The sequence below is a fragment of the Gigantopelta aegis genome, chromosome 8 (assembly GCF_016097555.1).
Source record: "Gigantopelta aegis isolate Gae_Host chromosome 8, Gae_host_genome, whole genome shotgun sequence".
NCBI lineage: Eukaryota > Metazoa > Mollusca > Gastropoda > Neomphalida > Peltospiridae > Gigantopelta > Gigantopelta aegis.
This window is the reverse complement of record NC_054706.1, coordinates 5544375-5570113: the sequence shown is the minus strand read 5'-3', so window position 1 is coordinate 5570113 and position 25739 is coordinate 5544375. Positions and strand designations below refer to the sequence as shown.

The 25739-nt window shown below is 38.8% G+C and overlaps 1 protein-coding gene across 1 annotated transcript in view; it reads right to left on the bottom strand.

Moving 5' to 3' along the window:
- Positions 1-795: 795 nt before the first annotated feature.
- The window catches only part of LOC121378679, a 30136-nt gene continuing 5192 nt past the window's right edge, over positions 796-25739 (bottom strand). The window contains exons 3-19 of the mRNA XM_041506961.1: positions 24569-24648; positions 22289-22387; positions 19943-19969; positions 17849-17947; positions 16320-16569; positions 14338-14432; positions 12879-12992; positions 11443-11533; positions 11014-11114; positions 8603-8857; positions 7948-7996; positions 7696-7828; positions 7274-7386; positions 6533-6695; positions 6216-6265; positions 2639-2751; positions 796-1849 (exon numbers count right to left, since the gene is read on the bottom strand). Coding sequence (XP_041362895.1) covers positions 1724-1849; positions 2639-2751; positions 6216-6265; positions 6533-6695; positions 7274-7386; positions 7696-7828; positions 7948-7996; positions 8603-8857; positions 11014-11114; positions 11443-11533; positions 12879-12992; positions 14338-14432; positions 16320-16569; positions 17849-17947; positions 19943-19969; positions 22289-22387; positions 24569-24648 — 1958 coding nt within the window. The 3' untranslated portion in view covers positions 796-1723. The remainder of the gene's footprint in view (positions 1850-2638; positions 2752-6215; positions 6266-6532; positions 6696-7273; positions 7387-7695; positions 7829-7947; positions 7997-8602; positions 8858-11013; positions 11115-11442; positions 11534-12878; positions 12993-14337; positions 14433-16319; positions 16570-17848; positions 17948-19942; positions 19970-22288; positions 22388-24568; positions 24649-25739) is intronic.

Below are 25739 nucleotides of genomic sequence, written 5' to 3'. Positions count from 1 at the left end.
TAGCTACACATCTATCAACACACTGACCTAGCTACACACTGACCTAGCTACACACCTATCAACACACTGACCTAGCTACACACCTATCAACATACTGACCTAGCTACACACCTATCAACACACTGACCTAGCTACACACCTATCAACACACTGACCTAGCTACACACCTATCAACACACTGACCTAGCTACACACCTATCAACACACTGACCTAGCTACACACCTATCTCCATACCAGGCGGAATCAAGTAGACATTGGGGGGATTGACCAAGATCGAGGGTGCAAAGCATAGTTTTTAGGTTGTTCGTGGGTATCCTCCCCCGTAAAATTGTGAAAACTAGATGTCCTGATATGCAATTTCCTGCATTCTACAAGTAAAATTGTGAAAACTAGATGTCCTGATATGCAATTTCCTGCATTCTACAAGTAAAATTCATCTCTGCCTTAAGACTTATTATGAATAATATTTTTCATTCAGATGCCTGCACTGTGTCGCCCTTAATACTCCGATCAGAACACAGTCCCCCTTCCTCATATGCTATATTATGTTCTTTTTCAATGTATTTTCCGGGGATGCATGATCCAACCCCTCCTGTAAAAACACCACTAGCCAGTCTGTACTTTCTCTACATAATTTCCTGCACACTAAATATTTCATTTGCTGCAAATTAATTAGTCCTATATATATTGCATTATAAAGTGTAAATTTTGCTGTAATAACACTGGGTTTGCAGCCCGGTACCGGATCCCATCCAGAGTAAGTTTTAATGACTCAATCATAATGAGTAGATGTATGAATTGTAAGTTCTTTATTGACATTGAGTTTTACAGCTCATCTGTATGTAACACAGGCCTACAAACACTAACTACAGGACAAACAGACTGATAAATAAGTACACATACCAGACGAGAAACATACTTAACTCTACCTGTGAAAGGGAAATGCTTTTTAACAAGTTGTTTACTTAATTTGGCAGCTTTAAATAAATATTTTCCAAAATTACAGTTGTTTGATATTTTCAACAATGACAACATTATATAAAAGTTTGCTATAATTTGAAATATGATGTTTTCTTCCAATAATAAGGCTTAATGTATTTTTTCTTAAATAATGTTATACAGAACATTTTAAAATAAAATGAAAGTCATCTTCCACATCCTTTAAACAGTGAAAACATAATACAACTATATCTTCCAGTTTCAATTGATAACATATGAGATAACAATTGATTTAAATTTTGAAATGTATTTTCTATAAAGTATTGGAAGTGGTTTTCGTAAATAAAATTGCAGATTAAATCTGTAAAATATTTATACATAGTGCATTTTGGTGACATAACAATTTCTCTTCTAATATATTGAAAAGTTTGGTCTAAAAATATTTTTTTGATTACAGGTAAATATGATAAATGTAGATCTTGACTAAACCAATAATTACGAAAATCCCATATTAATCAATTCCTCTTTAACATGATATGTCCAATTTTTCTCTTGACAATTTTCCACTCTATCATATATATAAAAAAATCATATCTCCCCGTCACCCTTACCATGTTTAACTGTGATGTAAACTGCCATAAGCTGGTGGTAGCAAGAATACATTCATTTGGTTCATCACTTGATGTCTCCACAACCTATGCCAAGAATTTTGAATGTCTAGTACTAGCACACACCTCCCCTCCCCATGTCCCTGAATATTGATGTTGAATTTCCATTTTTCAGTTAATTTTTGCCAACGATTGCTTCAAGTAGTTTTTTGTAGTTTCCACTGCAGTCGTGTTCAATGTAGTTCCACAGTGTTTGGTTGGTCAGCTCCAGGAAACATTTCTTAATCTGCACCATATCAATCTGCAGAAACAAACACAAGCATGCACTTAATGATAGACAAAACTAGAAGGGCTCTCGATTTTATTAAACTGGCTCTCCAATAAATAACAAGGTACCTGAGGACGTCATTCAAGATCTAGATGGATGTTTGGACAGTTATCAAAAGAAGGAAATGTTTTATTTAACAATGCACTCAACATTTTATTTACTGTTATATGGCATCAGTAAATGGTTATCTTCGCTCTGTCAGTCAGAACTGACTGTATGGCGAAAACATGGAATGGATGACTACCACATGGTAGGCAAAGATTCCCATCTAATACAACAATAACCCTATAGTTGATGCTAAATGCCATTGGATTGATCATTTTACTAGTTTGCCCATAATAAATATTTCACACATCAATCACTATTACACACACTACAGGAACAGAAGAAATTCATCAACACCTACATACATGTCTTTAACCAAAACATTATTGAAAGGGGGTGCTGTCGGGTTTCTTCCTCAAGTGCAGTAATGTGCAGGCTAACTAACTGTTGTTGTTCTCTACCTTTTTGGTTTATTCAATAGCCTGTAACCATTGTTGTGTGTTCTGTTAATCACTGACAACACAATTCCACAACTGGTTTTTCAGAACAGTCTGTTGTACGGGTTTCTTTTCATTTAGCATCATGATATATTAGCAGATTGTACTCCCTCGATAAATTCAATAACAAATATTTTATGCCCACTACTCTTTCCTGGTTGACAAGTATTCCGTTTTGGCTAGTTTTCTATCACAAACATGCATGTGTTTCCATACTGACCTCTGACCTCGACACGACCAATCGGATTAGGGAGCTGTCGTCAGTTCCAAGTCCCTTCATTGCTTTCATCAGGCGCTGGGCAAAATACATGGGTCGACACCTGATGTTCATTACTGGAAAACAAAATGGTAAGATTTGTTATGCAAAAATATCTTCTTATAAAAACAACACATAAAACAGTATGTGATATTTTACCCATTCATTATGTGTACAGTAAAAGATTTTTGGTCAATAATTTCAGTTTCTTTTAATGTCAAAATAGAAAAGATAACGTGTTTGGGAAAAGAAAAAAAATTGTTCTATTTGAGTAAAATTTGTGAAAATGTTGGTCAAGATATAAATAAACAGCAATATAAAGAATATGTACTCCATGGAGAATAACAATACATTGTGTGGACTATTCGTAACAACATGGATCTCTAACGTCCCGGATCGGGTCTCCGGCTATCCAGAGGCCGGACCTGGGACGGACATGCTTGAAACCTTTGTGGTATATAGGAGCATGCCAAAAAGTTATAGATAGATAAATAGACATGGATCTTAACTATTATATACCATGTAGGGATACATGTTCACCAAATAATAATCAAATATACAGTGTTTAGTAGGATAATTTAATTTAAGCCAAATAAACTTTTATATCATTATTCACAGAAGAGACAACATTCTTCTATATTGCTATTTTATTTATATTTATATAATAATTTTCCTTTTTGTTTTATGTCAAGTCAAAGTGAAATTACTGACCTAAAAATGCTGACCAGTACAGGGTCATGAATGACATTTGACTTGATTGCTATTTATCACTGACAGTACGTAGCAATTTCAAAAATATAGAATATGGTGTAAATCATTTCATTCAAAAATATAGAATATGGTGTAAATCATTTCATTCAAAAATACAGAATATGGTGTAAATCATTTCATTCAAAAATACAGAATATGGTGTAAATCATTTCATTCAAAAATACAGAATATGGTGTAAATCATTTCATTCAAAAAGTTTATTTTGTTTAACAACACCACTAAAGAACATTGACATTTTAATCATTGGATGTCAAACATTGGGAAACTCCTACATTTTCCCATTAGTTGCAAGGGATCTTTTTTATGCACCATCCCACAGACAGGATAAGACATACCAGTTTGATACACCAGTTGTGGTGCACTGGCTATAACAAGAAATAACCCAATGGGTCCACCACAAGGGATCGATCCCAAACTGACCACACATCAAGCATACACTTTACCACTGGGCTACATCCGCTCTCATTTCAATGAAGATAACCTATCAACACACTGACCTAGCTACACACCAATCAACACACTGACCTAGCTACACACCAATCAACACACTGACCTAGCTACACACCAATCAACACACTGACCTAGCTACACACCTATCAACACACTGACCTAGCTACACACCTATCAACACACTGACCTAGCTACACACCTATCAACACACTGACCTAGCTACACACCTATCAACACACTGACCTAGCTACACACCTATCAACACACTGACCTAGCTACACACCTATCAACACACTGACCTAGCTACACACCTATCAACACACTGACCTAGCTACACACCTATCAACACACTGACCTAGCTACACACCTATCAACACACTGACCTAGCTACACACCTATCAACACACTGACCTAGCTACACACCAATCAACACACTGAACTAGCTACACACCTATCAACACACTGACCTAGCTACACACCTATCAACACACTGACCTAGCTACACACCTATCAACACACTGACCTAGCTACACACCAATCAACACACTGACCTAGCTACACACCAATCAACACACTGACCTAGCTACACACCAATCAACACACTGACCTAGCTACACACCTATCAACACACTGACCTAGCTACACACCTATCAACACACTGACCTAGCTACACACCTATCAACACACTGACCTAGCTACACACCAATCAACACACTGACCTAGCTACACACCAATCAACACACTGACCTAGCTACACACTGACCTAGCTACACACCTATCAACACACTGACCTAGCTACACACCTATCAACACACTGACCTAGCTACACACCTATCAACACACTGACCTATCAACACACTGACCTAGCTACACACCTATCAACACACTGACCTAGCTACACACCTATCAACACACTGACCTAGCTACACACCTATCAACACACTGACCTAGCTACACACCTATCAACACACTGACCTAGCTACACACCTATCAACACACTGACCTAGCTACACACCTATCAACACACTGACCTAGCTACACACCTATCAACACACTGACCTAGCTACACACCAATCAACACACTGACCTAGCTACACACCAATCAACACACTGACCTAGCTACACACCTATCAACACACTGACCTAGCTACACACCAATCAACACACTGACCTAGCTACACACCTATCAACACACTGACCTAGCTACACACCAATCAACACACTGACCTAGCTACACACCAATCAACACACTGACCTAGCTATACACCAATCAACACACTGACCTAGCTACACACCTATCAACACACTGACCTAGCTACACACCAATCAACACACTGACCTAGCTACACACCTATCAACACACTGACCTAGCTACACACCAATCAACACACTGACCTAGCTACACACCAATCAACACACTGACCTAGCTACACACCAATCAACACACTGACCTAGCTACACACCTATCAACACACTGACCTAGCTACACACCAATCAACACACTGACCTAGCTATACACCAATCAACACACTGACCTAGCTACACACCTATCAACACACTGACCTAGCTACACACCAATCAACACACTGACCTAGCTACACACCTATCAACACACTGACCTAGCTACACACCAATCAACACACTGACCTAGCTACACACCTATCAACACACTGACCTAGCTACACACCAATCAACACACTGACCTAGCTACACACCAATCAACACACTGAACTAGCTACACACCTATCAACACACTGACCTAGCTACACACTTATCTCCATACCAGGCGGAATCAAGTAGACATTGGGGGGATTGACCAAGATCGAGGGTGCAAAGCATAGTTTTTAGGTTGTTCGTGGGTATCCTCCCCCGTAAAATTGTGAAAACTAGATATCCTGATATGCAAGTAAAATTTATCTCTGCCTTAAGACTTATTATGAATAATATTTTTCATTCATTTTCACCCCGCCGCCTCCTCTGTGCCTGTATATTAATACTTGTCCTTGACAGAGATGAGTGGTTAATTATTTGTGTATCTTAACAATGTGAAAAATAAGCACAGTACACTCTCCATTGTGGTCAGACTTAACCCACAACTAAAGCTGATTGGAAATGGCAGATGAGTGGCATGGATGGCTTTGAGAGACAAGCCCCTGTACGTTGCAGTTGAGGTTGGAAAGAGACGAGGACTGACATGTGGAGATGAACAGCAAAAGAATTTGAAAGAATATAGCTGCTAGACTGGTAAGAAGTGATATTATAAACCATAATTAAACCAGACTAGCCTTTACAACTATCATGCATGGTGATAATGACATACCAATGGCCCTTAGTCCTGCTTTGAAGTCAGAGTTCCTCGTTGAGTGATGTCTCCCAGCACATCATAAAAAGATCAACACTCAGTTCAGAATGTCTCGTTCCTCCCATGACAGTAAGTAAAACCACTCAACGACTCCTCCCATGACAGTGTAACACCCACTCACCTTGCTCCTCCCATGACAGTAAGTAAAACCACTCTCCTTCAAGTAAATGACAGTAAGTAAAACCACTCACCTTCACGTACTCCTCCCATGACAGTAAGTAAAACCACTCCCTTCACGTACTCCTCCACTGACAACAGTATGTAAAACCACTCACCTTCCTCCCCCATGACAGTAAGTAAAACCACTCACCTTCACGTACTCCTCCCATGACAGTAAGTAAAACCACTCACCTTCACGTACTCCTCCCATGACAGTAAGTAAAACCACCACCTTGACATACTCCTCATAGTTAGTAAAACCACTCACCTTCATGTACCCTCCCATGACAGTAAGTAAAACCACTCACCTTCACATACTCCTCCCTTGTAGTAAAACTCACCTCCTCCTCCCATGACAGTTAGTAACAGTAAGTAAAAACCACTCTCCTTCACTCCTCCCATGACAGTAAGTAAAACCACTCTCCTTCACGTACTCCTCCCATGACAACAGTAAGTAAAACCACTCACCTTGACATACTCCTCCCATGACAGTCCACTCACCTTCATGTACTCCTCCCATGACAGTAAGTAAAACCAAAACCACTCTCCTTCACGTACTCCTCCCATGACAGTAAGTAAAACCACTCACCTTCATGTACTCCTCCCATGACACCACTCACCTTGACATACTCCTCCCATGACAGTAAGTAAAACCACTCACCTTCATGTACTCCTCCCATGACAGTCAGTAAAACCACTCTTGACCTCCTCCCATGACAGTAAGTAAAACCACCACCTCACCTCCCATGACAGTAAGTAAAACCACTCACCTTGTACTCCTCCCAGTTAGTAAAACCACTCACCTTCACAGACAGTAAGTAAAACCACTCACCTTGAAACCAGTCAGTAAAACTCACCTGCACGTACTCCTCCATGACAGTAAGTAAAACCACTCTCCTTCACGTACTCCTCCCATGACAAGAAGTAAAACCACTCTCCTCCTCCAAGTAAAACACTCTCCTTCCTCCAACTGACAACAGTCCTAAAACCACTCATTCACAACTCCTCCCATGACAGTAAGTAAAACCTCCAACTAACAAGAGTAAGTAAAAACCACTCTCCTTCCCATGACAGTAAGTAAAACCACCTCCCTTCACGACTCCTCCAGTAAGTAAAACCACTCACCACATCTCCTCCCTGACAGTAAGTAAAACCACTCATTCATGTACTCCTCCCATGACAGTAAGTAAAACTCTCCTTCACGTACTCCTCCCATGACAGTAAGTAAAACCACTCTCCTTCACGTACTCCTCCCATGACAGTAAGTAAAACCACTCACCTTGACATACTCCTCCCATGACAGTAAGTAAAACCACTCACCTTCACGTACTCCTCCCTTGACGTACCACTCACCTTCATGTACTCCTCCCATGACAGTAAGTAAAACAACTCTCCTTCACGTACTCCTCCAACTGACAACAGTAAGTAAAACCACTCACCTTGACATACTCCTCCCATGACAGTAAGTAAAACCACTCACCTTCATGTACTCCTCCCATGACAGTAAGTAAAACCACTCTCCTTCACGTACTCCTCCCATGACAGTAAGTAAAACCACTCTCCTTCACGTACTCCTCCAACTGACAACAGTAAGTAAAACCACTCACCTTGACATACTCCTCCCATGACAGTAAGTAAAACCACTCACCTTCACATACTCCTCCCATGACAGTAAGTAAAACCACTCACCTTCATGTACTCCTCCCATGACAGTCAGTAAAACCACTCTCCTTCACGTACTCCTCCCATGACAGTAAGTAAAACCACTCACCTTCACGTACTCCTCCCATGACAGTAAGTAAAACCACTCTCCTTCACGTACTCCTCCCATGACAGTAAGTAAAACCACTCACCTTCATGTACTCCTCCCTTGATAGTTAGTAAAACCACTCACCTTCATGTACTCCTCCCATGACAGTAAGTAAAACCACTCTCCTTCACGTACTCCTCCCATGACAGTAAGTAAAACCACTCACCTTCACGTACTCCTCCCATGACAGTAAGTAAAACCACTCTCCTTCACGTACTCCTCCCATGACAGTAAGTAAAACCACTCACCTTCACGTATTCCTCCCATGACAGTAAGTAAAACCACTCATCTTCACGTACTCCTCCAACTGACAAGAGTAAATAAAACCACTCTCCTTCACATACTCCTCTCACTGACAGTAAGTAAAACAACTCACCTTCACGTACTCCTCCCAGACCGCCCTCAGCTGGTAGTAGTGTCTTGTTGAGAAGACCAGGTTAAATTCCTCCTCATCGGTGCCCCACCGCTTCTCGCCGGCCTTGTACAGACGTTGGGCGTCCCGTCTAGCAGCCTCCATGTCACACAGTTTGTTGTAGTTGATCTGGAACATCCCCGTCCCCACCCCCTCCTCATTTACAATCTCCTCCACCGCACCCTCCAGCTGTTCTCGAGTTACTTCGTAACGGTTGCCCTAATAATTAACAAAACATTATCACTGGCCTAGTAATTAACCGAACACCATCACTGCCCTAGTAATTGACAAAACATCCTCCTTGCCCTAGTAATTAACAAAACATCATCACTGGCCTAGTAATTAACAAAACATCAACACTGGCCCAGTAATTAACAAAACACCATCACTGGCCTAATAATTAACAAAACACCATCACTGGCCTAGTAATTAACACAACACCATCACTGGCCTAGTAATTAACAAAACACCATCACTGGCCTAGTAATTAACAAAACATCATCACTGGCCCAGTAATTAACAAAACACTGTCACTGGCCCAGTAATTAACCGAACACCGTCACTGGCCCAGTAATTAACCGAACACCGTCACTGGCCCAGTAATTAACCGAACACCATCACTGGCCCAGTAATTAACAAAACACCATCACTGGCCTAGTAATTAACAAAACACCATCACTGGCCTAGTAATTAACCGAACACCATCACTGGCCTAGTAATTAACCGAACACCATCACTGGCCTAGTAATTAACAGAACACCATCCCTGGCCTAGTAATTAACCGAACACCATCACTGGCCTAGTAATTAACCGAACACCATCACTGGCCTAGTAATTAACCGAACACCATCACTGGCCTAGTAATTAACAGAACACCATCCCTGGCCTAGTAATTAACAGAACACCATCACTGGCCTAGTAATTAACCGAACACCATCACTGGCCTAGTAATTAACAGAACACCATCCCTGGCCTAGTAATTAACCGAACACCATCACTGGCCTAGTAATTAACAGAACACCATCACTGGCCTAGTAATTAACACCATCACTGGCCTAGTAATTAACCGAACACCATCACTGGCCTAGTAATTAACAGAACACCATCACTGGCCTAGTAATTAACAGAACACCATCACTGGCCTAGTAATTAACAGAACACCATCACTGGCCTAGTAATTAACAGAACACCATCACTGGCCTAGTAATTAACAGAACACCATCACTGGCCTAGTAATTAACAGAACACCATCACTGGCCTAGTAATTAACCGAACACCATCCCTGGGCCTAGTAATTAACAGAACACCATCACTGGCCTAGTAATTAACAGAACACCATCCCTGGCCTAGTAATTAACAGAACACCATCACTGGCCTAGTAATTAACAGAACACCATCACTGGCCTAGTAATTAACCGAACACCATCACTGGCCTAGTAATTAACAGAACACCATCACTGGCCTAGTAATTAACCGAACACCATCACTGGCCTAGTAATTAACAGAACACCATCACTGGCCTAGTAATTAACAGAACACCATCACTGGCCTAGTAATTAACAGAACACCATCACTGGCCTAGTAATTAACAGAACACCATCACTGGCCTAGTAATTAACCGAACACCATCCCTGGCCTAGTAATTAACAGAACACCATCACTGGCCTAGTAATTAACAGAACACCATCACTGGCCTAGTAATTAACAGAACACCATCACTGGCCTAGTAATTAACAGAACACCATCACTGGCCTAGTAATTAACAGAACACCATCACTGGCCTAGTAATTAACAGAACACCATCACTGGCCTAGTAATTAACAGAACACCATCACCACGCTGACAGTAATAAAATATGATCAAACCAAAGTCGAGGTGGAGGTATAAAATGTAGGGGGACCCTGATAAATTATTATAAATGCAATTTCCTATCATCTGACAAGATAGCAATATATATGTGTGTATGCATACACATCTGTCTGTGTGTCTGCATATACATGTGTCATTTAATATAATGTAATGTATGGTAAGATAAACAAAACTCTTACAGTCATCACATGGTGGCTACGATTCTATTTTGTTTCCATGACTGTTTTGTCACAGAAAGATGAACACCACACATACATACAGCCAAAAATCATTTTCTGAATGTTAAAGGCACTGGCTTAACATGCTCAAGATACATGTAGTTTTAGATAATTTAATATGTGTTGGTTAAAATTATTCCATAGAACAATTTCTCAATTTTGAGATCTCGAAAGAAAAGAAAATGTGTAAAAAATAATGAGAGACACATTTACTAAACACAAAAATAAAAATTATTTCCAGTAGTATATATATATGTATGTCACTAATTATTCATTATACTGACTAACCTGTGATGCTGAGATGAGCAAACGTTTGAAGTCTCCACTGCAGTCGCCTTTGATATCGTCTTCAAGTTTTGAGCTTGATACCTTCCGGTGAGGACTCACCACTAGAAACATATCAGAAAACAATTTCATTAATTACTATTGAAATGTAAACCTGAAGCACCAGTTCACATACTTGAACAGTTAACAGTCATCTCGTATACACCTCAAAACAAACCATTCACAGTTATCACCCCTTATCCATGAAGATATGTTTAGCTGTCTCTCCTTGTTTAGTAATTGTCTCCCCTTATACACAAGATGTGCAGTTTGTGTTCCCATATTGTTGAAATAATTAGTTCAGAGGTAGATTGCTGTGGAGATGAGAACAAGCAGCAAAGATAACAGTAACAAAAATGGGAGAAATTGAAATAAATGTAGAAGAGAACTCACCATCTCCATACACACTTTTGAGTTCTTCAATCTGTGCATTAGTTCTTGTCATGAGAATCTCTATGAGAGTCTGTTCATCAGTGCCAGGACCCTGAAGAAAAAATTATTAAAGTTTAGTTTGTTTAATGACACCACTAGAGCACATTGATATATTAATCATCGGCTAGTGGATGTCAAACATTTGGTAATTCTGACATATAGTCTTAGAGAGAAAGTCTGCTACATTTTGCTGTAAGAGCAATGGATTTTTTATATGCATTATCCCACAGGATAGCGCATACCTCAGCCTTTGAAAGGACGGTCATGGCTGGGACAAGAAATAGCCCAATGGGCCCAACGAAGGAAATCGATCCCACATCGACCACGCACTTTACTACTGGGCTATGTCCCACCCCCTGGACTCTGAAGTAAGAAATAAATTATTTAAAAATACAGCCATAGAAATCAAAACATATATTATTATATGATCACACCTCCAAGTAACTGCATGTCACACAATTTTTTTTATTACAAAACAAAATAAACCTTTTGAATAATTATTACTTTACATGCATAAATATTATAATTTCCAGAGTGGACCCATTGCCTCTGCAAATAAATTTAAAGTGACGACAATGTCATAACCATGAAAACCTTATGTTCAGTAGATTAATATTAAAAATTAATAATCAGTGAATAATATAGATATCTACACATGTTATCCCCGGCAATATAATTAGGGAGAGAGTACCATTAAGGCCTTTGTTTTTTGTCCAAAATTAATCCAGTAGTCTAAAGGTTAAGACTTATTAGAGACTTGAGTCTATAAAATAAAAAGTTTGATGTTTAACAACACCACTAGAGCACGTTGATTAATTAATCATTGGCTAATGGATATCAAACATTTTACAGTTCTGACATGTTTGAAGATACCAGCTACATTTTTCCATTCCATTAGTAGCAAAGTAACTTTTATTTGCACTTACCAATAGACAGGACAGCACATACCACAGCCTTTGATATATCAGTCATTGGGCACTGGTGGAGCTGAGGTTGCTCAATCCTATGACACAACTAAACTTTAAACTTTAAACATTTAATAAACTTGGAACCGCACAAGTCTCTTTGTGGGCAGGGTTACTGCTTGACACCCAATAGTCATGCGTGTTTTTGTGCTGGGGTGTAGTAGGGGACTATTGGTTACCCTATTTATAATTTTTTAAAGGAACAGGGTCTTCCCTCGGTTTCTGTGGTTTCAATAGCATGAAGTTCAGTTCATGAATAGCATGAAGCTCCGCAAATAAATTGGTCATATGTATACAGTAAAACCCTCAACATTTTTCATTTTTGTTTTTTTAACATCAGTACAGATGATTTCTAAACCGGACACCCCTTAAATGGCACTTTTTAACTTGGTCATGTGGGTGTCCAGTATATAGAGGCTTCACTGTACTTACGTAGATTGCTTCCTTAATACACCAGGCATCGTAGAAAGCCGGGGACACAAAGCAAGCCATCACCGATTCTTTGTAGTCTCCACTCAGCTCACTGGCTATATCTTCAATCAAGTCCTGAAATGAACATAATCCCATAAACAGGACACATCTACATGTATAGGACTATAGGATGTGAAGAAGGTATTGCTTTATACATATATATCGGATTGTGGTTTTCATTTTACATTTTTATTTCTCTTTTGTGATCTGGATGAGTTTGATATTATTGTCACACCACAAGGTAGTTTAATGCTCAAAAGTAAAGTTCGCTTTGTCAACGATACAACCAGAGCATATTCCTTGACTAGTCATATCCTATTGTATGTCAAACATTTGTTAATTCAGATATGTAGTCTCCAGAGGAAATCTCCTGTAATGGATCTTTTATATGCACTTTCCCACAGAAAGGACAGCACATACCATGGTCATTGATGTACCAGTTGTAGGGCACTCTTTGAATTGGAAGAAGCAGTCAATTTAGAATTGATCCCCATTGTCTATTTCTTATTCCACAACTCGTGTGACAAAGGCTGTGATATGTACTATCCTGTGTATGGGTTGCTGCATATAAAAAGATTCTTTGCTGTTAATCGGAATGAATAGCCAATTGGGTGGTGACAGTGGGTTTCCCCTCTCACTATATGTAGTCCTTATGAATGACCCTATATAACCGTAATTAAAATGTGTCGAGTGTGTGGTTAACTAAACCTTTCCTTCTTCTTCGTTTGGTTGGGGGTCTATAAGACCATACCAAGCTGAAATCACAGGTTCTTATCCCATCACCGAAGAAGTTTCTTTTGGCTGGGATGTAGATACAGCATAGATGAACACTCTAACTATTGAGCTAAATCCCACCCCTGAGGATCTTTAGATATAACAGTCCTATAGGCAGAACAGCACTTACCACAGCCATTGATATACCAGTCATTCATCATTAGAGTAGCCAGGATGTTAAATTGGGAAGCTACTCTCATTCACGGGGGGGGGTGCATCCACACTTTCTACAAGTCGTATTATGGTGACAATCAAATATAAAAGTTTTGCAGGGGAGAGAAGAGATGTGATTGGAAGGAATTATGTCCCCCCATGGCCACACTGACTATGCCAGTGCCAGTCATGAAGCAGCTGTCAGTAAAGCTGGTCGGTATACTGTATATACCGTTCAGTATCAGTATCTAAATTTCCCGCCATTTAGAGGGGGAGATTAACTCAGGCATGCATTTAAAGCCGAGTATACCACCTACTATCGGTATCTGTATTGGTATTGTGTCAAGGTAAATCACCCAAAAAATATTGATACCAATTCCGAACCTGAAATTTTAATACCACCCTGCTCACACTTTCAGGAAGGAAATCCTAAAGGATCTGCTGAAGGGGGTTCCACCAACTGTGCTAAATCACGCCCTCCCCCCACACTCACCCGTCCATACATAGTTTTAAACATTTTCTTGAGCTGCTGCCTCTGTGTGTTACTCCTGGTCGCTGTAACATGGGTAATGGCCGCTTCATTTGTACCTGCGCAAATATGACATGTAGGAATATTTATAAAATGTAACTTTTAAAATCGCCCTCTAAAATTTGCAAGTGCCATATTTCACTGTTTTTATATTTATCAAACTCAAATACATATATCTCAATATAATATATTAATTTTACATAATTATCTCAAGAATATCAAAATTTTAATGTGTTATACACATCAACAGGAGCTTCCACCAAACATGCATAACATGCCTGGGCAAAAACAAAAAATACTGTGAAAAACAGATCTGAGTTTAGAACAGTTAGATTTTGGCTTTTTGAAATCTTATGAAATTGATAATTCTGCATCTCAACTGAATGCACGGCAGGATCACGTTCTTTGCCTTCAGTGAGGTGTCACCTGTTTAACATGATTGTCATTTCAACTGAATGCACGGCAGGATCACATTCTTTGCCTTCAATGAGGTGTCACCTGTTTAACATGATTGTTTATCATCAGTAGAGTCTCAAATTTAAGAAACATTTTGCTGATAAATGTAATTATTTGTTCTTAATTTTGTTTGGGAATGTTCTTCAAGGTATAATCTTTGCATTTCAGAACAATAATTATTAAATATTTGAAGTAGAAATAAAACTGCTATAATGTAAAGCCTAACAATAGGGCTTCTAGATTATGGTAGCCCCTCTCCCATGGCTAGTGATATTCAATGTTGGGCTAGTAAATAACTATTACTGTCATGCCCGACAGCTAGTGAAAATAATTTGTTGAATGTTGCAGTTAAGTCTGTTTTTTAAATATGAATATCCTGCAAGTGAATTTCTTGGCCCGGTTTCACCTAATATACCTTATGCACTTAAGGTGATCTAACAGCCCACAGACTAACAAGAACTAATAAAACATTGCGTACCAGCACCCTTCATTGTAGCTCACAACCCTTCATTGCAGCTCACAACCCTTCATTGTAGCTCACACACTAACAAGAACTGATAAAACATTGCGTACCGGCAGCCTTCATTGCAGCTCACAGACTAACAAGAACTGATAAAATATTGCATACCAGCACCCTTCATTGCAGCTCACAGACTAACAAGAACTGATAAAACAATGCGTACCAGCACCCTTCATTGTAGCTCACACACTAACAAGAACTGATAAAACATTGCGTACCAGCACCCTTCATTGCAGCTCACAGACTAACAAGAACTGATAAAACATTGCATACCAGCACCCTTCATTGCAGCTCACAGACTAACAAGAACTGATAAAACATTGCATACCAGCACCCTTCATTGTAGCTCACACACTAACAAGAACTGATAAAACATTGCGTACCAGCACCCTTCATTGTAGCTCACACACTAACAAGAACTGATAAAACATTACGTACCAGCACCCTTCATTGTAGCTCACACACTAACAAGAACTGTACCAGCACCCTTCATTGTAGCTCACACACTAACAAGAACTAACCCTTCAACACACTAACAAGAACTGAGCACCCTTCATTGCAGCTCACACACTAACAAGAACTGATAAAACATTACGTACCAGCACCCTTCATTGTAGCTCACACACTAACAAGAACTGATAAAACATTGCGTACCAGCACCCTTCATTGTAGCTCACACACTAACAAGAACTGATAAACATTACGTAACAAGAACTGATAAAACATTGTGTACCAGCACCCTTCATTGTAGCTCACACACTAACAAGAACTGTATTGTGTACCAGCACCCTTCATTGTCATTGCAGCTCTGATAAACATTGTGTACCAGCACTAACAAGAACTGATAAAACATTGTGTACCAGCACCCTTCATTGTAGCTCACACACTAACAAGAACTGATAAAATATTGCATACCAGCACCCTTCATTGCATCTCACACTCTAACAAGAACTGATAAAACATTGCTTACCAGCACCCTTCATTGCAGCTCGCAGATATTTACAATCGCTCTCTGGATCCCAGTTCTTCCCCACCAGGTCAAGGTCATCATTGGATCTCGACCAATCAGCAACAGGATCATCACTTGAATACATCTTCATGGGCTTCACAGTTCCTTCTGTCAGATCAAACGTGCCAGACACTCGCTGTCTGCGAATCAACTCGTTAATGAATGCTTGTCGCATCATTTCTTTCAACTTTCCATCATCATTACCTTCCTCCTTGAAATAAATCAATCAAAAAATAATTAAACTCAGTCCAACGCAAAACACACACACACACACACACACACACACACACATATATATAAATTGATTAATGACACCACTAGAGCACACTGATTAATGAATCATCAGCTACTGGATGTCAAGCATTTCGTAATTCTGACAAGCAGCCTTCTGAGGACACCTACAAGTACTGCAGTTTTCTAACAGCAGAAAAGGCACCTTTGACATGCATTTCCCCACAGACAGGACAGCATATATCATGACTTATGGATGACTGGTTGGGACGGGAAAATAACCAATGGGTCACTGAGGTGGTTCAATCTTACAACCCAGGCACCTCGTTTGAATGCTCAAGGGACTAAGATGGTGGCAGATCCAGAAAATCCATTTAGGGGGAGCCCCAGTGACATGAGGTGGAATGCCAAGGGAACTTTGGGTGAGGTTTGGCAGGGGATTGTAAAAAAAAACATTAAGAAAATTATAACTATTGCAAAATTTAGGGGGGCCTGGGCTTCTGCCCCCCCCCCCCCCCCCCCCCCCCCCACTAGATCTGCCTCTGAACTACGATAAATCCTGCTTTCTAAACATACCAGTTTGAGGACAAGTGTAAATCCTGGAGCTTGAGAAGTGAGTCAATAGTGACTTCTTGTGCACCTCAGGTGACTTCATGTGACATTATACTGAAACACTGGTGTGCTATGAAAAAGATGACTTATAAATTGTTCATGCAAATAACATTCTCTTGCATTTTTTGCATTAATATTACAATTGCATTGACATCAGAATCTACTGCCCCCACCTCTCAACACTGAAGCTGACCCCTCCAGTTGAAAGGTGGTCTAAATGTGGACTTGGGATTAAAATATATTTTATTTTTTGTTCACTCTGAAATTTCACACAAATGTAGCTCATAATTCCCATGTTACTGTTGTAATACGACCAAAGTTGATTATAAACATTTGAAATTGTTTTATAACAATTGTATGTGTCTGTGCTTGTGTGTGTCTGTGTGTGTGTCTGTGTCTGTGTGTGTGTGTATGTGTTTGTGTGTGTCTCTGTGTGTGTGTATGTGTGTGTGTGTGTGTATGTGTGTGTGTTTGAGTGTGTCTGTGTCTCTCTCTCTCTCTCTCTCTCTCTCTCTCTCTCTCTCTCTCTCTCTCTCTCTCTCTCTCTCTCTCATATTTAATAACTGGCCTTTCCAGCTTGCCCACCCTCCCAAGTTACCAGTATGTTTTGACACCTATGTATACACCATAAAGACTAAAACACTTACAGGTATAGCGACTGCAGGCGGCAGCTCTGGAATGTACTCCTGTTTTTCCTCGGAGGGCTTCTGGCTTTCCTGTACAGCCTGGTCGGCCTGGCCTCCACTCTGCAAGTCATAGAGGAACATTTATAACTGAGCAAAGAATACATGGCTAAAAAACTATAATTACAAACCTTCCATTGTTATACAATTAACTCTATCCTAATGGGATGACATCACTAAAAAAACTGAATGTTATTTAAGGAGGACCTTAGAAAATGACAAATGAATGTGGCTGCCATGACTTGCTTTTTCTATAAACTATTAATCAGTGTCCAGACGGAACAATGGCTGTGACCCACAAACTGCCTGAAACAAAGACTTCACACCACACAGATGTTGGGTCTGGCACGACCATTAAGCGTAACTTGTTGTATATATTATATATATTCAGTTATGCTGGAGGGTATGGAGGAACACACTGAACTCTAATGCATCCACTTGTATGTGTCTGCCTGAAAGTACTGGTCATGTAGGTCATATCAAATTAGCACAACAGGTTCTCCACATCCAGTATGTCATACCGAAAGGCATTCCAATTTCCATCAAAGCATTTAATGAGCATAATACTGTATCATGTTTTTCTGACTTCTGGGATAAGCATTTATCTAGTGAACCAGTGTTGTGTTCAGAGCCCTCACTACAGTGCTACTGGTCATTTATCTAGTGAACCAGTGTTGTGTTCAGAGCCCTCACTACAGTGCTACTGGTCATTTATCTAGTGAACCAGTGTTGTGTTCAGAGCCCTCACTACAGTGCTACTGGTCATTTATCTAGTGAACCAGTGTTGTGTTCAGAGCCCTCACTACAGTGCTACTGGTCATTTATCTAGTGAACCAGTGTTGTGTTCAGAGCCCTCACTACAGTGCTACTGGTCATTTATCTAGTGAACCAGTGTTGTGTTCAGAGCCCTCACTACAGTGCTACTGGTCATTTATCTAGTGAACCAGTGTTGTGTTCAGAGCCCTCACTACAGTGCTACTGGTCATTTATCTAGTGAACCAGTGTTGTGTTCAGAGCCCTCACTACAGTGCTACTGGTCATTTATCTAGTGAACCAGTGTTGTGTTCAGAGCCCTCACTACAGTGCTACTGGTCATTTATCTAGTGAACCAGTGTTGTGTTCAGAGCCCTCACTACAGTGCTACTGGTCATTTATCTAGTGAACCAGTGTTGTGTTCAGAGCCCTCACTACAGTGCTACTGGTCATTTATCTAGTGAACCAGTGTTGTGTTCAGAGCCCTCACTACAGTGCTACTGGTCATTTATCTAGTGAACCAGTGTTGTGTTCAGAGCCCTCACTACAGTGCTACTGGTCATTTATCTAGTGAACCAGTGTTGTGTTCAGAGCCCTCACTACAGTGCTACTGGTCATTTATCTAGTGAACCAGTGTTGTGTTCAGAGCCCTCACTACAGTGCTACTGGTCATTTATCTAGTGAACCAGTGTTGTGTTCAGAGCCCTCACTACAGTGCTACTGGTCATTTATCTAGTGAACCAGTGTTGTGTTCAGAGCCCTCACTACAGTGCTACTGGTCATTTATCTAGTGAACCAGTGTTGTGTTCAGAGCCCTCACTACAGTGCTACTGGTCATTTATCTAGTGAACCAGTGTTGTGTTCAGAGCCCTCACTACAGTGCTACTGGTCATTTATCTAGTGAACCAGTGTTGTGTTCAGAGCCCTCACTACAGTGCTACTGGTCATTTTACATGCACACATAAATATGCGCTAATAATTCTCTGTGTGTCATTTGTCCCTAGTTAGATATTGCATAACAGCGTTTACACAATATATTTACTATGGGGGTATTTTTGCCTGTGGGGGATAACAAGACTTGCTCCACCTCAAGACTGGGGCCAAATAGCCACTCAGGAGCCGGTTCTGCCCCAGAGGTTAATGTGTTTGCATAATAACATTTATCTTCCAGGGGAATTTTTACACACACCCTCATAGTGTAAAGTTGCCCCAGGGGTATAAATAGGTGCATGCAAAGTTATTCCTTGAACTAAAATTCATGTTCCAGTGGGAAGATCATTCATTCAAAACAGTCAGACTATTTACCTGTGCAGCAAGCAGATCTTTGAACATCTGAAATAAAGAAAACATGATACTGACATTTAGCATCTTCCTTTCAGGAAACATTTGATACTTATAGGATATTAAACAAGCTTTCATTTTGTATCATGTTTATGTCCCGAGTGATATAATTTTCAATTGTCACGAGCTTTAGGCGAGTGACAATAAAAATTATTTCACTAGGGACATAAACATGATACGAAAATGAAAGCTTGTTTAATATCCTATTTATTACCTATAATTATATCACTCATCTCGTTTCGTTGACATTCCTGTAAGGTTGTAGTACGCCAATCAATGACGTCATCGTGTGACGTCAAAAGTGTTATGTCCCACTTGGCATTCTAGTGGGACGTATCACTTTGATATGTACCAAGATATTTGTAACCACATGGGTAATAATAAGATTTATCATCTTCCTTTGAAAAACATTTTACACGAAGATTTACCATCCTTTGAAAAACATTTTACACCAAGATTTACCATCCTTTCAAGAAGATTTTATACTGAGATTTGCCATCCTTTCAAGAAGATTTTATACTGAGATTTACCATCCTTTCAAGAAGATTTTATACTGAGATTTGCCATCCTTTCAAGAAGATTTTATACTGAGATTTACCATCCTTTCAAGAAGATTTTATACTGAGATTTGCCATCCTTTCAAGAAGATTTTATACTGAGATTTACCATCCTTTCAAGAAGATTTTATACTGAGATTTACCATCCTTTCAAGAAGATTTTATACTGAGATTTACCATCCTTTCAAGAAGATTTTATACTGAGATTTACCATTCATGAAGATTAGACAGTGGTATTTACAATCACAATTTCAAGAACATTAATGACAGTTAGATTTACAACCTCATTTAATAACATTTGATGCACTGAGATTCTGAGATCTACAGCATCATTTTGTTAACATGTTATTCTGAGATCTACAGCATCATTTTATTAACATGTTATTCTGAGATCTACAGCATCATTTTATTAACATGTTATTCTGAGATCTACAGCATCATTTTATTAACATTTGATACATAGAGATTATTATACGACCTTGTGTGTCGTACTGATTTCAAGGGCTATACATAGAGATTATTATACGACCTTGTGTGTCGTACTGATTTCAAGGGCTATACACAGAGATTATTATACGACCTTGTGTATCGTACTGATTATATAGAGATTATTATACGACCTTGTGTGTCGTACTGATTATATAGAGATTATTATACGACCTTGTGTGTCGTACTGATTATATAGAGATTATTATACGACCTTGTGTGTCGTACTGATTATATAGAGATTATTATACGACCTTGTGTGTCGTACTGATTTTACGAAACAAGTATCAAGATTTTTGTATTACCCAAGCGAGAGTGAAGGTAATACATGAATCCTAGCTGACAGTAGTTTTGTAAAGTCAGTACAATTCACACGCGAGTGTAATAATTTCTTTATTATCCACATTATCGAAAATCTTTTTTTTCAGGAATAACAAGCTAGGACCATGTCTATTTTGTGAGGACATCAAAGTCGAAGGCTCTTGGTGATTTATTTTTGGCATTTATTAAAAAAACATAAACATATTCAAATCAAATTTCAATCAATGGTTTTAACTCAGTCCTCTTGTTTTGTTTACTCACGACAACATTTGTTTAACAATAAGAGTAGAAACCCACATTAGGCAACACAAAATGGTGTTTTTCTGACAACATGTAGGTAGGGTTTTTTGTTGAGGTTTTTAAAAAAATGATTTTTTTAATTCATGATTGACTAGAAAAATTCACTTTAAAAAACACAAAAAAAAAAACCTCATGTATATACAACAGTCTGCACAGAATTTGTCAACAGATTATATAAAACTTTTAATAAAGTTTAATATGTGATAGATTTATTAATTGATTGATTTCTTCATCCCATCACATCGAATCAGGGTTTATGCCAAAGGGTAAAATGGGTAAGGTGCCATATCCACATTTTTTTGCAGATTTTTTTGTAAGTTAACCTTTTGAGAAAATGAATTTCTCTTATCATTACTATAAGATTTTCTTAACCCTAACCCTAAACTTAACCCATTTTATTTCTGTAGAACCCCCCCCCCCCCCCCCCCCCAATACTGTGGTTGCATTCAATTTCATAGCCCATGCAAACCCAAAAATGTCTTTCTGGCAGAACTACTGATGGTCGTAAAATGTTTGAGTTGGCAGTTTTACCAGAAACACACAATTTGTTTTCTTCTTTTTAGTCTTAACAGAAAGTGCTTATATAGACCAGATTTTTTTATTTTATAAATGTTTAAAAAAAAGCACATTCTGAAACGACCTTCACCTTCATCATCTGCTGCTGCTGTTCCTGCTGAAAGCGCATGAGTTGTTCATTGTACTGGTTGACCTGTGTTGATGCCGGAATCATCAGTGGAGCGGGCGCCTGGAAAACATTGTTTATTGTAAACTAATAGCAAGTTCTGCAATGTCAACGGTTATTAGACATTGTTTACTGTAAACTAACAGCAAGTTCTGCAATGTCAACGGTTATTAGACATTCTTTATTGTAAACTAATAGCAAGTTCTGCAATGTCAACGGTTATTAGACATTCTTTATTGTAAACTAACAGCAAGTTTTGCAATGTCAACGGTTATTAGACATTGTTTACTGTAAACTAATAGCAAGTTTTGCAATGTCAACGGTTATTAGACATTGTTTACTGTAAACTAACAGCAAGTTCTGCAATGTCAACGGTTATTAGACATTGTTTACTGTAAACTAACAGCAAGTTCTGCAATGTCAACGGTTATTAGACACTGTTTACTGTAAACTAACAGCAAGTTCTGCAATGTCAACGGTTATTAGACATTGTTTACTGTAAACTAACAGCAAGTTCTGCAATGTCAACGGTTATTAGACACTGTTTACTGTAAACTAACAGCAAGTTCTGCAATGTCAACGGTTATTAGACATTGTTTACTGTAAACTAACAGCAAGTTCTGCAATGTCAACGGTTATTAGACACTGTTTACTGTAAACTAACAGCAAGTTCTGCAATGTCAACGGTTATTAGACACTGTTTACTGTAAACTAACAGCAAGTTCTGCAATGTCAACGGTTATTAGACACTGTTTACTGTAAACTAACAGCAAGTTCTGCAATGTCAACGGTTATTAGACACTGTTTACTGTAAACTAACAGCAAGTTCTGCAATGTCAACGGTTATTAGACACTGTTTACTGTAAACTAACAGCAAGTTCTGCAATGTCAACGGTTATTAGACACTGTTTACTGTAAACTAACAGCAAGTTCTGCAATGTCAACGGTTATTAGACACTGTTTACTGTAAACTAACAGCAAGTTCTGCAATGTCAACGGTTATTAGACACTGTTTACTGTAAACTAACAGCAAGTTCTGCAATGTCAACAGTTATTAGACACTGTTTACTGTAAACTAACAGCAAGTTCTGCAATGTCAACGGTTATTAAACACTGTTTAGTGTAAACTAACAGCAAGTTCTGCAATGTCAACGGTTATTAAACATTGTTTTGTGGACATCAAGTAGACAAGACGCATTCTCAGAGTAATGCTAAAGCAATACCAGGCCGAACAGATTATTTTATCTCCTGAATTCAAGGGCCATATCTCTGCCAAAAATGTGTCAATACCCATGTGAGTCAAACTTGATTTGTAACCCTATTTGGTAAAGCTACATTATATTCACAAAAGTTGTTGATATCTAAAAACTAGTCCAGAAAACTATATGTGGAACAGATGGACAGAGAGACTGAGAGACTGACACGCAGACAGACAGACAGGCAGGCAGAGATAAAGCCTATAGTAAGAGGTAATTTCAAACAGCTCATTGGCTAAAATTGGAAGGGATGTTTTCTTTAACATTATGGTTAGATAGCGTTAGGCATATAATATGGTAAAAGACCACACAGATAATGAGAGAGGAAACCCGCTGTCACGTACTACACAATGGGCTACTCTTTCTGATTAGCAGAAAGGGATCTTTTATATCCAACATCCCACAGATAGGATAATACATACCATGGCATTTGTTACACCAATTGTGGAGCACTGGTTAGAAAGAGAAATAGCTCAATGGGCCCATCACAGGGATAGATCCAAGAAATGGGGCAAGCACTTTACCACTGGACTAGGTCATTTTGATCTATACTGGATAATCTGAATGAACAGTAACACTGCCTCTGAAGACTGCTCAAAACTAGTACATGACTTTGAGTAGAGGCTTAATGCAGCTGGCAGCTTAATACAATGCTGTGTTTAGTCACACAGAGCAGTAAAAATGTCTGCCATACATTGGTTTATGTTTATTGGTTTATTGGTAATTTCTACTGTTAATATTAGATGATTTAGATCAGTACAGTGCTTTGTTATAACAAGTGACTGCTTAATAGAGGTTAATATTACTAGATGACCTCGTACAAAAGGTGACTTTGTTTTTATTTATACTACGTCATTACATTACATGTTTAATTTTAAATCAAATCCAGATTGTTATTGTTTCTTGTGCTAGCAGACAAGACATATTTTCCTTCATATGTTATTTGTGTACATATATTTTGATAGACATGGATCAAATGCAGACTCACCTGTTGTGTGTATGCCTGGTTCATCTGAGCACATTGCTGTACGGCCAGTACATTGTAACCCGCACCATAGACAGGAGCACCTACAAAACACAGTTACATTGTTACCACAGGTGCCTACAATATATATATATATATATAGATTGTTACATTGTAATGTATACATACTATGTCATAGGAGAACCTACAAAACATACACATGCAGTTACAATGCAACCATAGACAGATGTACCTATAAAATATAGTTATGTTGTATCCTGTGCTATAGACAGTAGCACCTATAAAACATAGTTACAATGTATCCATAGACAGGAGCACCTACAAAATATTGTAATGATGTAACCTGCACTGTTGACAGTAGCACCTACAAAAACATAGTTACAATGTAACCATAGACAGGAGCACCTACAAAATATAGTTACATGTATGTTGTAACCTGCGCTATAGACAGTAGCACCTATAAAACATAGTTACAATGTAACCATAGACAGGAGCACCTACAAAATATAGTTATGTTGTAACCTGCACTAAAGACAGTAGCACCTATAAAACATAGTTACAATGTAACCATAGACAGGAGCACCTACAAAATATAGTTATGTTGTAACCTGCACTATAGACAGTAGCACCTATAAAAGTTACAATGTAACCATAGACAGGAGCACCTACAAAATATAGTTATGTTGTAACCTGCACTATCGACAGTAGCACCTACAAAAACATAGTTACAATGTAACCATAGACAGGAGCACCTACAAAATATAGTTACATGTATGTTGTAACCTGCACTATAGACAGTAGCACCTATAAAACATAGTTACAATGTAACCATAGACAGGAGCACCTACAAAATATAGTTATGTTGTAACCTGCACTAAAGACAGTAGCACCTATAAAACATAGTTACAATGTAACCATAGACAGGAGCACCTACAAAATATAGTTATGTTGTAACCTGCACTATAGACAGTAGCACCTATAAAAGTTACAATGTAACCATAGACAGGAGCACCTACAAAATATAGTTATGTTGTAACCTGCACTGTCGACAGTAGCACCTACAAAAACATAGTTACAATGTAACCATAGACAGGAGCACCTACAAAATATAGTTACATGTATGTTGTAACCTGCGCTATAGACAGTAGCACCTATAAAACATAGTTACAATGTA